At 43.7% G+C, this 13,239-nt stretch overlaps 1 protein-coding gene across 1 annotated transcript in view; it reads right to left on the bottom strand.

Annotated features, from left to right (window-relative positions):
* Positions 1–12,681, bottom strand: part of GRIA3 (glutamate ionotropic receptor AMPA type subunit 3) — a 311,718-nt gene extending 299,037 nt beyond the window's left edge. The window contains exons 1-2 of the mRNA XM_008056630.1: positions 12,280–12,681; positions 10,937–11,095 (exon numbers count right to left, since the gene is read on the bottom strand). Of these exons, the coding sequence (XP_008054821.1) occupies positions 10,937–11,095; positions 12,280–12,388 (268 nt within the window). The 5' untranslated portion in view covers positions 12,389–12,681. The remainder of the gene's footprint in view (positions 1–10,936; positions 11,096–12,279) is intronic.
* Between the last annotated feature and the right edge of the window lie 558 nt (positions 12,682–13,239).

The raw sequence follows: 13,239 nt of genomic DNA on the forward strand, positions 1-13,239 counted from the left end.
GGGCTCTGGCGATCTTTCCGCTCAGCGTTCCGAGTAACCGGAATTACAGGCATGCGCTACCACGCCCGGCTGATTTTTGATTTATTGTAGAGATGAAGTCTCGCTGCCCAGGCGGGTCTCGAACCCGTGGGCTCAGGCAATTCACTCACTTCAGCCTCCCAAAGGCGTGGGATTACAGGTTGAGCCACCGAGCCCGGCTTAAAGTTAGTCTTAATCTATACCCTAGGGGTGGTGAGCTACACTCACTGGACAATGCATAGTCCAGGAGTAGTTATCTAGCATTAAAAAAATTCTAAACAAGAAGTGGTTCTAAAATCATCTCAGGAGTTTATCTGCAAAGAACACCAGAGGCTTTGTTAATTAACATTAAATTCCTCACTGGTGAGATTAATAGTGTTCAACATATGTAGATTGGCTAGAAATATGGCAGAGGTTTCCCAAACTAGTAGAAAGAAGATATAAGAATCTAATAAAATCTATAGTATTATCCCTTAAAAGTGGTACTGTAGGCTCAATTTGCAAATTTTTCTATTGGTAGCCATTGATGGAGAGTCTTGGTTGGCTAAATCCTGCTACTAGAAAACTGTCCAGTGTACCTTAAGCAAACCTTCATGGAAGGTATTGTTACAGCACCTAAAAGAAAAGGGAGCTAGACCTGACTTAGATTACAGAACAGGCTGTTCATTTTTTATGTCTGTTTGCTAATATTTTAATGAGAAGCAGACTTTTTTTTTGAGGGTTGCTTTTATACCTGATAGTGAGGTTGTGGGGAGAAGACTGATAGCCCTTAGTCTAAGTATGGCAGGCTATTGATATTCAACAAGTGTACCTAATGATCATGAATGATCAAATTGGCTTAGGTCAGTTTACAACTCCAGACAACAATTACATTTCTGTTTTGGATCCTGGTCTAAAATTGATAAGCCTCTTTTGCAGTTGCCCCCCAAACAGATTCTCTCTCACCAAGAAATAACTTTTCTGACCTGATGAGCACTTGCTAATGACCTTGTGGCAGCATTTGGACCTTGTTGCAGGCCTCAGCATTGCCTAGGGGAAGATTAGTCAGAGTTGAACAGGCACTCAACCATGAAAGGTTACTGGATATAGAGTGTACGTATGTAGGACCACAAGTATGTACATAAAGAAGAGAAAGTTCTATCATATTGAGATACCCTCATGTCATACTAAGAGAAGAAAGTCAAAATAGGAGTTTTACTGAGAAGAGATTTTCTCTCTGCTGTCTTTGGTAGTTATAACTACCAGTTAATAGAACTTCCTTCAACCAGTAACTTAGCTGCTAAAGGGAGGTGCAAAGTATAGTGTAGTGATCAGAAACTTGCACCTTTCACCCTCAATTCTTCTATGTCCTGTTGCAGATATTTTGTTTGTCCAGCAGAGGATAAAAAAACTGAATTTTAATATCTTCAGGTAGAGGCACGGGTTCTCCAGATTGCCAGAGGACACACCACTCCCTATTATAACACACCTGACTCAATTCCCACATTTATGTGATTGACCTGGCCCCTGTAATCATTTGTGATTTCAATCCCAGTTGAAATTGACAAGGTTCTAGAGATCTCAGGTAGAATCCTGGCTCCACTACTTAGCCAGCTGTGTGACCTTCAGCTAATTGCTTATACATTTTGAACCAACTCTGATACCTTTTCCAGAAAATGGGTATAAGAGTTCCTTCCTTTTGGTAATATTGTGATGATCCCAAGAGATGAAGCATATAAAATGCTTAACACAGTGCCCACCATGGACTACAGGCTCAATAAATAGTAGTTATTATTATTTCAGCTATGGCTTTAAATTTGTCAACAGCAAGTATGGGCAGGAAGGCACAATTGCAACGGATGAAAAACATCTATTTTAAACAAATGGGTTGGCATTTGTCATAACATCTAGTTTATAGCACGGCTGAGGACCAATCATTAGCTAAAAGCAAAGAAGGGAAGAAGCATTGTCAAAGTGAAAATCATTCCCTCCTCTCTACTTACCAACTCAGAGAGCATTTTTGCTTTGTTTCCCTCAGAGACTGTGACTTGAGGCTAGTCTCTTAGTGCTTTCAAGTCTTGGATTGCCAGCCTGAGAGCCAAACTCCATAATGCTTGCATGGGCCAACAGCCCCTCACTTACATAGAGAAGTAACATATGTGAAAGTACCTGGCACAATACCTGGTGCTCAGTGGGTACTCAATAAATATTCAGTTTGAATCTGTATATCTCTGCAATACCAGGGCTTGTTAAGCTCATGATTCCCAAACCAAGTGTGCATTAGTATCACCCATCAGGCTTGTTAAAAAGGCTTATCCTTATCTTTTCTGATTCAGTACATCTGGTATATCACCCAGGATTTATATTTAACAAGCATCTCTGGTGAATCTGATGCAAGTGGCCTGATTCAAGAAACACTGTTTTAAACTAATCAAGTAGCTTTGAAAATTGCAATGAGATATAAGGTTATTTGAGAATCAGTAACTGCGTGTGTTAATGTCCTTTCTGCCTTAAATATACAAATGTGTTCACCTGTACAGAAACCTCAACCACACATATACACTTACCCCTCTGTGGGCTGGGTCCTGATCCCACGAACTGTCCTGATCCCAGGAAACTGTCTCATTCGTTACCAGTAGTCTAGCCCCTTTCTGGGCAGCTGCAAAGATGAGGACCCTGATTGCAGTGAGTAATCGGCAAGGTAGATCAGCCAATCATGGATAATTGAGAAGGGACTATTTTTATCACAATTTTTGGAAGCTTAAAACAATTCTCACCACCCCCATCACAAACTTATTTTACTTCTGAACATTTCTTGCAGTAACTGTGGAGAATCCTGGGGCTGAAATAGTCTATTGCAGCAAGCAGTCATGCACAGAATAGGCAGCAGGCCCACTGCCATCAGAAGGGAGTGACTTGATGGGTCAAAGGTAACTAAAATAACCATGGTAACTATAAGCTTAGATAATAAAGTACCAGAGTTTATCCATGGAGAAGGTCAAAAGTTGAAAAATAGGTGAAGTGTATTTGAGGGAATCCTCCTCATTCTCAAGGGTCTCCTAGTGCCCCTCTGAATGCCCACCATCCCTTGGTGCTCCACATCCTTGGACAGGTCTCTTGTTATGGGTCACTTACCTGTCTTAGAAAGGCTCCTCTGAGGATTCTGCAAAGTAACAGGCGGTAATCTGAACAAATAATTCTGGTTGAAATATTAATGCCTGATGATGATTTAACTCATTCCCTTCCAGATAGCATGCTTGCATTTTAGCACAAGCTTTCAGTGTAGTAAAACAAATAAACGAATTAGTGAAATTTCAGACAAATGGCAATCTGTTGGGTAGGGTAATATTTGGGGGGAGTCAGGTACCATTTTGCAGTTCTCAAATGATACTAAGTAAGCTTTTAATGATTACCCTGGAGCTGACCTCAGCTCAAATCTGTTAGAAAGTGACATTACTTCCCTTCCTTCCCATCAATGAGTGCCTGGCACAGGCCTTGAAAATGGAGTCAATTTTTCAGTCTCTTAGGAAACCAGATAGAATTCAGGTTGTGTCGTTCTTCTTGTTTCTAACCCTGTTTAAGAAATGTCAGACAGCTGAGGAGCAGATGTTACATGCCTCCTTCTGGCATGTCTTGACCCAGAGAAGCAAAGTGGAAAGGGAGTTGGAACTGCATGCCAACCTTAGCTCTCTTGGGCAGGTTGTTTCTAAAAGGGGCACTTTGGGGTGTGGCAAGAAGCCAAGACACTGTCACCCTAGCTCATGAGCTACTTCCTCTCACAGCCTGCCTTCCAGTCCCCACTCCATATCCCTACAAAAAAAAAAAAAAACACAAAAAAACAAAAAACCTCTAAATGCTCTCAACAGACATCTAATCATGTCACCTAAAGACCTGGCTGAAATGGACACGGAGTTGTTGGGAATATAATAGACACATCCTTGAGTCAGAATGAGCCAAATGTGTCTCTTACAGAACCTTTTTTGGAAGGCAAGAAGATACAAATGTAAGAGGTTGTCTGGGAGAGCCTTTTCTTTTGGTGATCACAGTCTCTCTGCTCTGGACTCTTCTTACTCAAAGTGTGGTTCAAGAACCAGCAGCACTGGCATCATCTGAGAGCTTGCTAAAAATGCAAATTCGTGGGTGCCACTGACTTAGAGTCAGACCTATTGAATCAGAATCTTCATTTGTACAAGGTCCCCAGGTGACTGGTGTGCACATGAAAGGCTACAAAGTGTTGTCCTATATGGAATTGTGTCCCAAAGGAACATTACCAGCCATGTTTCTTCTCCTCATTTTTATACTTGCTCCCCTGTACCCTCCAAATAAAAATAAATGATAGCTATGTTGAGGAAATAATTGCTTAAGAAGCCAGGGACAGGAACTGATGAACAGGGAGGTCCAGATAGAGGGAGGGATGTAAACACTTACTTCTCTGACCAATGTGCAAATGGGAATCCAGAAGAGAGTATGCTGGCTATTTCCATTGGGAGGGAGGCCAGAGTTTATGCTTGATATAAGACAAGGAAAGGATTGAAGGAGGAGAAGACACTGCCCAGCTAGGCTTTCAAGTGTCTCCAGAACTACCATTTAGTGACTGTGAGAGGGAATGTTTCCTGTTAAACATGACATTCTGAAACATGCCATCCCAGGGAAAGAAAACTTTCAGCCGGAGACCCGGTTTCCCTCCTACCCTTCTCCTCTCCTATAACCTTCCTTCTGTGCTAGTGAATCTGCCTGTGCCCACACAGGCAGCTTCAGACTCTACATCAGCTTCTTTAATAAAATGAATATTTATGAATTTTGGTGGCTTCCCAAATTATCCCAAAGGCTTTCAGGTTCAACATCCTACCTACTATGTGCAGGCAGATTTGTACTTTTGTCTGTGAAGGTCTTCTATGACCAAAGCCAGCTGATCTTTGGTTTGGGTAGAGTGAACAGTCACTCTGAGCATCATATCCAGAAACAATTCCATTTAAGTATTTTTTTTTTAAATTGAGGCATTATGGTTCCCATAGTCACTGGTTTTAAAGCAGATATATCCATTGGGTATATTAACCCCTAATTTGCCATTTCAAATATTTGCATTCCTATTTTAGATACAAAGCTGTCACCCCTAAAGTAGAGAGCAGACTCTGTGGAGGATGGACTAAGAATAGGGTTATTCTGATGAAGAAGGAGAATTAGGTCTGGAAAAGTCCTAGATTGAAAATAGTCCCCAGGTAAGTTGAGAATAACGGGGATATCACAACCACGGGCCAGTCAGTGAGTAGGCAGAGATCAGCAAAAGACAGTTAGATGAGCTGGACAGACAGAGCAGGAGGAGAAAATCATAGTAATAGAAGAGGGCAGAAAAATAAGGAAGATAATTTCTGTCCATATTAACCTTTGGCAAGGAGTGACCCCTTTTGGGGGCTGCTGCCCTAGCTCAGGGCTCATCCCACACATAGGCTGAGACTATTTGCAGCTCTGTGTCTGGAGCCCAGACATTTCCCAGCAGGTCCCAAGAGGGAGGCATTTCTTTTTGTGTCTGCACAACTCCTACACTCCTGATGAAGAATACCTATCGCCCCTACCTGGGGTTTTAATTGCACCCTCCGGTGGACATTTCATCTTACTAGACCCAAGGTATTAAAGACAAATGAATAAAGTCAAAACTTGATTTTTAAAAATGGAACAGAAAAAGTATTCAGATGATTTTGTTGACTTTCATAGAAGATAGAAAGTTTTCTGAAAGGTTTTTCAAATATATGTTGCAGTCTCAATCTAAAAAGTTCAAAGGGAAATCATCTGGATGAGTATGTTTATTCTACACCCCAAAGTTAAGAATTCTATCTTCTAAAATTTTGACCTTCTCTTAAAATCCATGCTGTCTTTTAATCCTTAATCCAACTGTATAAAAATGACAAATCTCTTATCCACAAAGGAAGACAAACAATGATGCCTCGGCAGCTTCATTTATTTTTCAATCTATTGAAATGAAATCAGCCAATCACTTCTGACTACCTGTAACAATGAAATTTTAAAACATATCAGGAGCCAAAAACATATAATAAAAAGCACAGCCAGCCCCCACTATTCTCATTCCACCTTAGGGACTAGGGAGGGAAATAAAGAATTAAGAAACAACCTCTATAGGGGGATGAAAAAAACTAGTTTCATTTTAGAGAAAAAGTTAAAACTGCAAGGGAGGAAGAAAAACCATGGCCCGTTTTGCAGTAAGGGTAGAGAACAAAATAATTATCTTTGCTCCTCCCCCTCAAATCCTACTTGCCCCCCCCCCCCCATTTAGTAGATCAGTAGGAAGCTGCCTTCTAGGGGAGGTAATACACTTTACAGGAAGCTCACCTTTACAGCCTGCTGATTGCCATCTATTTTTATGGCCCAAATGAACAGCATCACCTTCCTCCCTCCTCCTCTATACAAAATAGATTTAAACACACACACACACACACACACACACACACACACACACACACACACGCACACACTCTAAACCTTTTGAGAAGGTGACTTAAGTCTTTGACTGGCACCACTGAGGCGACCTCTTCGTGCTTCAGTGGGCTCAGCCAGAAGTGAGCTGAGCCAGTAAGCTTACTGAAGGCTGGCCAGCAGACAGAGGAGAGAGGGAGAGTAGCAAAGGCGCAAACATGGGGTGGGGGGAGGCGAGGGTGGGAGGAGGAGCCAGAGCAGAGGACACTGGCTAGTACAGGAAGATCTGTCTGAGGGTAGAAGCCTTCATCCCTAGGATCTTCACCCTGGTTCCAAAGCTTACTTGGAAAGGACAAACACCCAGACCAAACCCAAACAAACAAAACAAAACCTGCCAAATTGCAGAGAATGGGATCAAGGGAGATATTTCCTTCCAAAATAGACCTAAATTGTTAAATGGATCCTGGCAATTAGAATAATTAGATAATTAGATTGTGACTCTGTAGGCAAGAGACAGAAACCTGTCTCGGCTAAGTACACTTGGTAGCGAAATGCGCTCAGTTATAAATGGAGTGTGTTCTCAGTTAGTAGGTATATTTCAAATGGCTTGAAAAAATTAATGAAATAAAAATTTGCAGTTGATGGGTTAGTAGGTCTAGCCAGCAAAAGGGATTTTGCCTGGGGTTCCATTAGAGCCCACACTTCTACGTCCCACTCTCATCCCACCATCACCATTGCGCCTCTATCAACAGATTTTTATTTAAGCCAATGCGTTTGGAACACAATTCCGTGGTGAATAACCTTTAAGGTTACATTTGCCTTTTCCCTGCTTCTTGCAAACAGTGCGTAATCCACGAGCACATTTGTTGGCTGTAAAGGTGTACAACAGCAATTTTTGCAATGACAGTGCGGAGAGGGAATATGAGATCTGTGTGCTAATGAGCTGACACTGCAGAGGCTGGGGCGGTGTAGTGTGGAGTGCACTACAAGTGCACAGCAGCAAGACACAGGAGGGGACTTCAAGGGAATCAGCGTTGGCGTTTCCTGAGGAACCAGGGCAGCAAAGCCACACAATGGGACCCAGCAGTCCCTTGGTGTTTCCACCCCCACCCCCACCAAAGCCCTAGAACAATCAAATCTGCTTTTTAAAGAACAAATATGTAACTTACATGTGTGTACATCTCCTTTCATATGTACTGCTCCTGTATGTCTCTTTCTCTCTCTCTCTCTCTCTCTCTCTCTCTGTGTGTGTGTGTGTGTGTGTGCGTGTGTGTGTGTGTGTGTGTGTGTGTATGAATGAATGTATCCTGAAACCAAAATATTAACACCATTTTTGGCTCTGGGATTATTTAGCTAAATTGAAAAGTAAGGCAAAAGAACTTTTAATTCCTATAAAATGGGGAGCATGTGCTCTAAACCAGGTGAGTCTCTGATAAATTTCAATTTACCACTGAGCTGAGATTCCAAATGAAGCACCTTTCAAAGCCAGGGAGGCTTTTATTGACCTTGTAAGACACAGGATAAAGTTGGAGTCTGTCTTAAGCAAACCCTTGGGGGTTGTGGAGAAAAAATTGGTTGCTGGTGAAGAAAAGTCTTAAATAACAGGTGTCTGGGATTCATGGCAAGGAGACCTTCTGAATATACTGTTGGAGGTTGGGGGGACAATGCAGAGGGGAGCAGGAATACATACAGAAGGAATTACCCTGTGTTTACCTGCATACCTATGCCCTAGAAAGTGTGTGCCTGTCTTAGGATTGAGGGTGTAGGAAATATCATGAGAGGAGATCAATTTTAGCACTAGGGGAAGCTAAAACTAGGAATTCTGCATGGGAACAAGGACGAGTTTCTTTAATTTTTGCCAGCCCATTTTATACTGAATCAGATAGGAGAGGTTGATAATCAGATTGGAACTCATCTGGGGTTTTCTTGAATTCTCCCTAGGTCTCCAGGGAAGGCGAGGCCAGAGGATACAGAGATTTTTCTTTGCACAATCAGGGCAGTCAATTGGAGGAATAAAACCTGGGGTCACTTACCAGGCTCCAGTACTGAACTAGAATTGTATGCCGACATCTGAAATATTTGATCCCCACAAGTAAAAGAACAATCAAAGCCAGAAAAAGAAATGAAATACACCTTAGGTTTTTCTTGGCCACTTGAAATCATTGGTTTCTGCAATTCAGAGACTATGGTTGGACTAGTCATCTTTCTCATACTAAGCTACGAGGCAGTAGCTGCCAGGAGATAGCTTTGAAATCTGTCCCCCATTCAATGATTGTGACATTCAGAGGCGACTGTTTCGGGGACCAAAGGGGATGACAGCTTTCCTCCTCTGTCTTCTGAGCTATAAAGTCTGAGAGTGCAACAGGCAGCTGGGTGCACATCACTGGCTTCTAGATATTTCTCCTATGAGTGTCTGTGCATAAATGCATGTGTATTTGGCATAACTAAGGGCAAGGTCACCTTTTCATTTGTTTTTTCTTGTTGTCAAGTGAATCACACCCCTTCTCTCGAACTCTCAAGCCCCCAGCCATAACCCAGTCTTGTAAGTGGAAGTGCTATGGATTTAGGGTGAGGGATTTTGAGCAATTTATTTTCCTTCCCCATAGTTGTTCTTTTATTGCCCTGAGAGGTAAGGCATTAAGGCAACTCAATACCAATATGGATGACTTATTGCCCGCTCCTAGACCTGAGATTTTCACATGGCAAGGATCATTTCTGATTGCTACTTGAGAGGGGTTCCAAAAGCCCCGGGCTGGGGGGTGTCAATCTGGTTTGACCATAAGAGCAGGACCAAAAACCACAGAAATCAATCATTCCTGAAAGTCAAATGGCTCTCTTATTCCAGTCCTCATCAGTGGAAAGATACCGAAGGGAGTTGAGATAAATACCATTTGTTATTAATGATAATAAGCTGTGGTAGTTTTATGTATTTGGTTTTAAATCTGCTATAATTAATATTTAGGAAGCTACATTTGAGATTCAGCCTCTTGACACGATCACAGTGCCGCAGGATTAAGAGTCAGATGTGTGTTGTAAATGCTATAGAGACAGACTGGGATTACCAAAATAAGATGCAAAGTAAGTATAGACATTTTGTAACTTTCACACTTAGCTGGAATTAATAAATTCCTATTTTTGTCAATGTCAGAAAGCCAAAGAATGTCAAATATGGAATATCTCAGAACACGTTCATATAAGGATCTGTATATTTATCTAAAATTTTGTTAAAGTTGGTAACTGTCATATTTCTTGCAAAGTATGTCCCCCATCCCCTTGGCCTGTCTTCAAGACCAAGAAACCTGTGCCCTTGAGGACCCTTTCAACAGTTTTTGGAAATCACATATCTGATTTAAAGAAAGTTGCATACAAAGTTTCACCCACCCAAACATAATATAATTTCTCCCTTGGGAGAAAAAGGAAAAAAAAATTTCAAACTACATCAGCCATAAAAGCAAAACATATTTTATGCCATCACCAGCCTCATTGTTGTGAAATCTTTTAGTGAAATGAACTTAGGTGACAAATTCTCATTCTTTCCCACAAAATATTCCATTCAAGTAAAATCGTATGTCCAACAGGCTGTTAGTCACTTGGACTTCTGTAGTTTTACTTCTCAAAATGTCCCCTTTCTAGGAGAACAATCACAGGGGATAACTAAGTATTTCAGAAATGGCTTTGGGGCTGAAGAAATACCTCCCTTTTGATATTTAGTTTTCCTGCTTCAAGCCTTCTCTCACCTCTCTCCCCACTCTTTGCTCTAAATTAACAACTGTGCTGTCCTTAACAATCATGGGGGTGAACAACACTAGGAGAGGCAGGACTAGTTTTCCAAATAATCACCTGATCACTGTCTTCTCCCTTCCTCTCAGTTTTTCAGATGTTCATCACTTGCAATCAGTTTGTAGTGTTATCAGTTCCTATCAGAGCTCTCTCAGTAAGTAAGGTGATATTCTAGGACAGAAAGAGGCCAGGGAACCTAGCCTGATCTGCCCCTCAAGGTCACTTGTTTGCAGAATATCTCATATTTGCTTCCTACATATCAGGCAATAGTCACATTCAGCTCATTACTACAGCCAGGCACTGGCTTTAACAGTCAAGTAATGTACATCCCAAATTGACTCAATCAAGAAGCTGCTGCTTCTTTTTTAATCCCATCTGAAGAAATTTCTCTGAACAATCACACTATTTTTTCTTCCTTTATTTTTCCCCCCTGCAGAAAAGGGTGTTGGGGAGGGAACACTAGGTTAGCAAAGAGGAAAATGAAACTTTTGCATCAAGCACATTTATAACAGAGTTTTTGCTCACTGTCATGAGTTTTGCCCACTGCCTTAAGGCCCTCGGCAGTATTCCCTGGAGTTGATTTATGCAGCATGAAACTGGATTGATTAGTTTCCCTAAAATGTCTACTGAGGCAATCACCCCCCAGCACATACACAGACCCCAAGCCTCACAAGAAAGATGCAAATGAAGTCCCCAAGGTCCCAAAGGGAGAAAAAGCAGATCTACTTACAAGCATTAGTCACAGAAAAACTATTGGAGGAATCCAAGTGATCTACGTGGTAATTCAAATGGAAGGGCTTCTCGGTGGTGTTCTGGTTGGTGTTGTATAACTGCACGGCAAAGCGGAAAGCGCTGTGCTCCTGCACAGTGTTTCTCATGAAAAGTCCACCTATAAGCAAAGGGAACCAAGATTTGGCTTGTGTCCCCCACCCCAGGACCAGTTGGAAATTGGGGAACACTATAGATACGGAATACCTGTCAATGATACTGATGTGAGCGATTGAGGATTGATATTCAACCTGTGTGTCTTTCAAGACTTGTGAACTCAGATTTCAGCTAAGAGAAACCTGATTTCTCTAGACTGAAGAGCCTGGAGAGAAGGGAGCAAGGGAAGAGGGGGCAGCTTTGGGGTAGGACGATGGAACCAAGAGTGGGACTTGGTTCTTTCTTAGGCGGTAACCTTCTTTTCTATTCCACTTTCCCAACCCTTCCCCCTCGTCCCCCGTTTATGTCCCCCTAACCCCACTCCCGGCGCCATCCACACAGCTGGTTCATCTTTTCCCAGGGTAAAGGAAGAGGCTGGGAAGGAAAACAATTTTATTCCCCTTGCTGCCCCATCCCGTTCCCCATAGCTACCCTCCCCCGTGACAATACAGGGCATTGGTTCAGTAATGGCAACAATTCTAACTTCTTGACTTGTAAATACAGGCAGAAGCCAAGATAACTCCCTCCAGGAGCTGGGCTCCAGACACACAGCGGTAATTCATGATTCGTGGTCTGCGTGACTTCACCGCTCGCCCGCTCAGCTTCTTGTCTCACCCCCGCCTCCTACCCCATCCACTGACCCTGGCTGTCGCCCAGGTCTGGGGGATCCAAGGTGGGCTCTACCTCCCTCAGCAGTAGCCTGTCTCCAGGGAGTTGAAGACCCGGGACGGAGCGCCCCGGGCTTGGGTTACGCGCCCTGGCGCGGCCAGACAAGCAGCATCACCCTGGGACAACTTACAGCGGCTGCAACGCACGCCATGGCAAAGTCCAGAGCAGCGAGCCGAAAAGCCGCGACTCTTCGCCCCCTTACAGCATCCCAGCCTCCTGCTTGCCTCCAGTGCGACTCTCAGACCAAAAAACCCGGCAGTTCACCCCCAACAGCCCCGGGAGACCCCTTTCTGGTCCCCGATGCTCTTCAGATCAGCCAGCTCTTTGGGGCTCAAATCCTGCGGTCTCTGCCCAGTCCCCGTCCCCAGACCCCGTTCCCAGGCCATGCAGGACAGGGACCGCGGCCGCGGAAACCCTGCCGGGGCAGTGGTCTCTGGTGCAGGAGAGCCTTCCCCGACTGGCTGGCTCGCTCGCGCTTACCTATGCTGATGGTGTTGGGGAATCCTCCGTGAGAATGACCCAAAAGCCCCAGGACTAAAAAGAAGACCGCCCGGAGCACGCTTTGCCCCATTTTCTTCTGCTTGGCCATGCTACGCCTAAAACGAAGCTGACAAGAGCATGGGCGCAACTCGAGAGTCGTCAAAATAATAACAGAAAAAGAAAAAGAATTCTCTAGCTCTTACACCCCCCCCCTTAACTTGCTCTCGCTCACTCTTCCTTTCCACCTCTCACTAGTCCTCCTCCTCCGCCGCTGCCTCCTCTTCTTCTTCCTCTTCTCTCTCTTTCTCTCTTATTTGCTCTCTCTTTCTCGCTCGCTCGCTCTCTCTCCCTCTCTTGCTCCCTCTCTCTCCCTCTCGCTCCCAGGATCTCTCACACCCCCTCCCCGCCCCCCACCTCACTTCTGTCTTCACACCAATCTGGAAGGCGGGTTCATTGGCTGTAAGCTGGGTTCGCCAAAGCAATTTCTCTCCCTATCACAGAGAGAGAGGGATAGAGAAAGAAGGGGAGGAGGAGGGGGGAGAGAGAGAGAGAGAGAGAGAGAGAGAGAGAGAGAGAGAGAGAGAGAGAGAGGGGGGGGAGAGAGAGAATACAAACCTAAACCATAGAACAAAGCAAGCAAAACACCGAAAAACAAAAACAAAGAAGCCAAAGAGAGAAAGAAAAAATACTTAAGAAAGAAATTATAAAGAAAATCTGAGACTCCCCCCCAAAAGATGGTGGGTCTAGAGAGTGGGGAAAAAACAAGGAAAGAACGAAAAAGCTCAGCGCCCGTGAATTGGGCTCTTCCAATTGGGCCGGTAGGGGGATATTGATCAAAGTTGATCTGACGTGGAATTAAAGCCGCACACCGCTTAGCTCCACTGCAAACTGCAGCCCCGGACTGCAAAGCCTAGGCGCTGGCGTTTGTCAACACGAGAGATGGGATCAATAGGAATACAC

Source organism: Carlito syrichta, unplaced genomic scaffold (assembly GCF_000164805.1).
Source record: "Carlito syrichta isolate Samal-C Ts95f unplaced genomic scaffold, Tarsius_syrichta-2.0.1 Scaffold302424, whole genome shotgun sequence".
In the NCBI taxonomy this organism is placed as follows: Eukaryota; Metazoa; Chordata; class Mammalia; order Primates; family Tarsiidae; genus Carlito; species Carlito syrichta.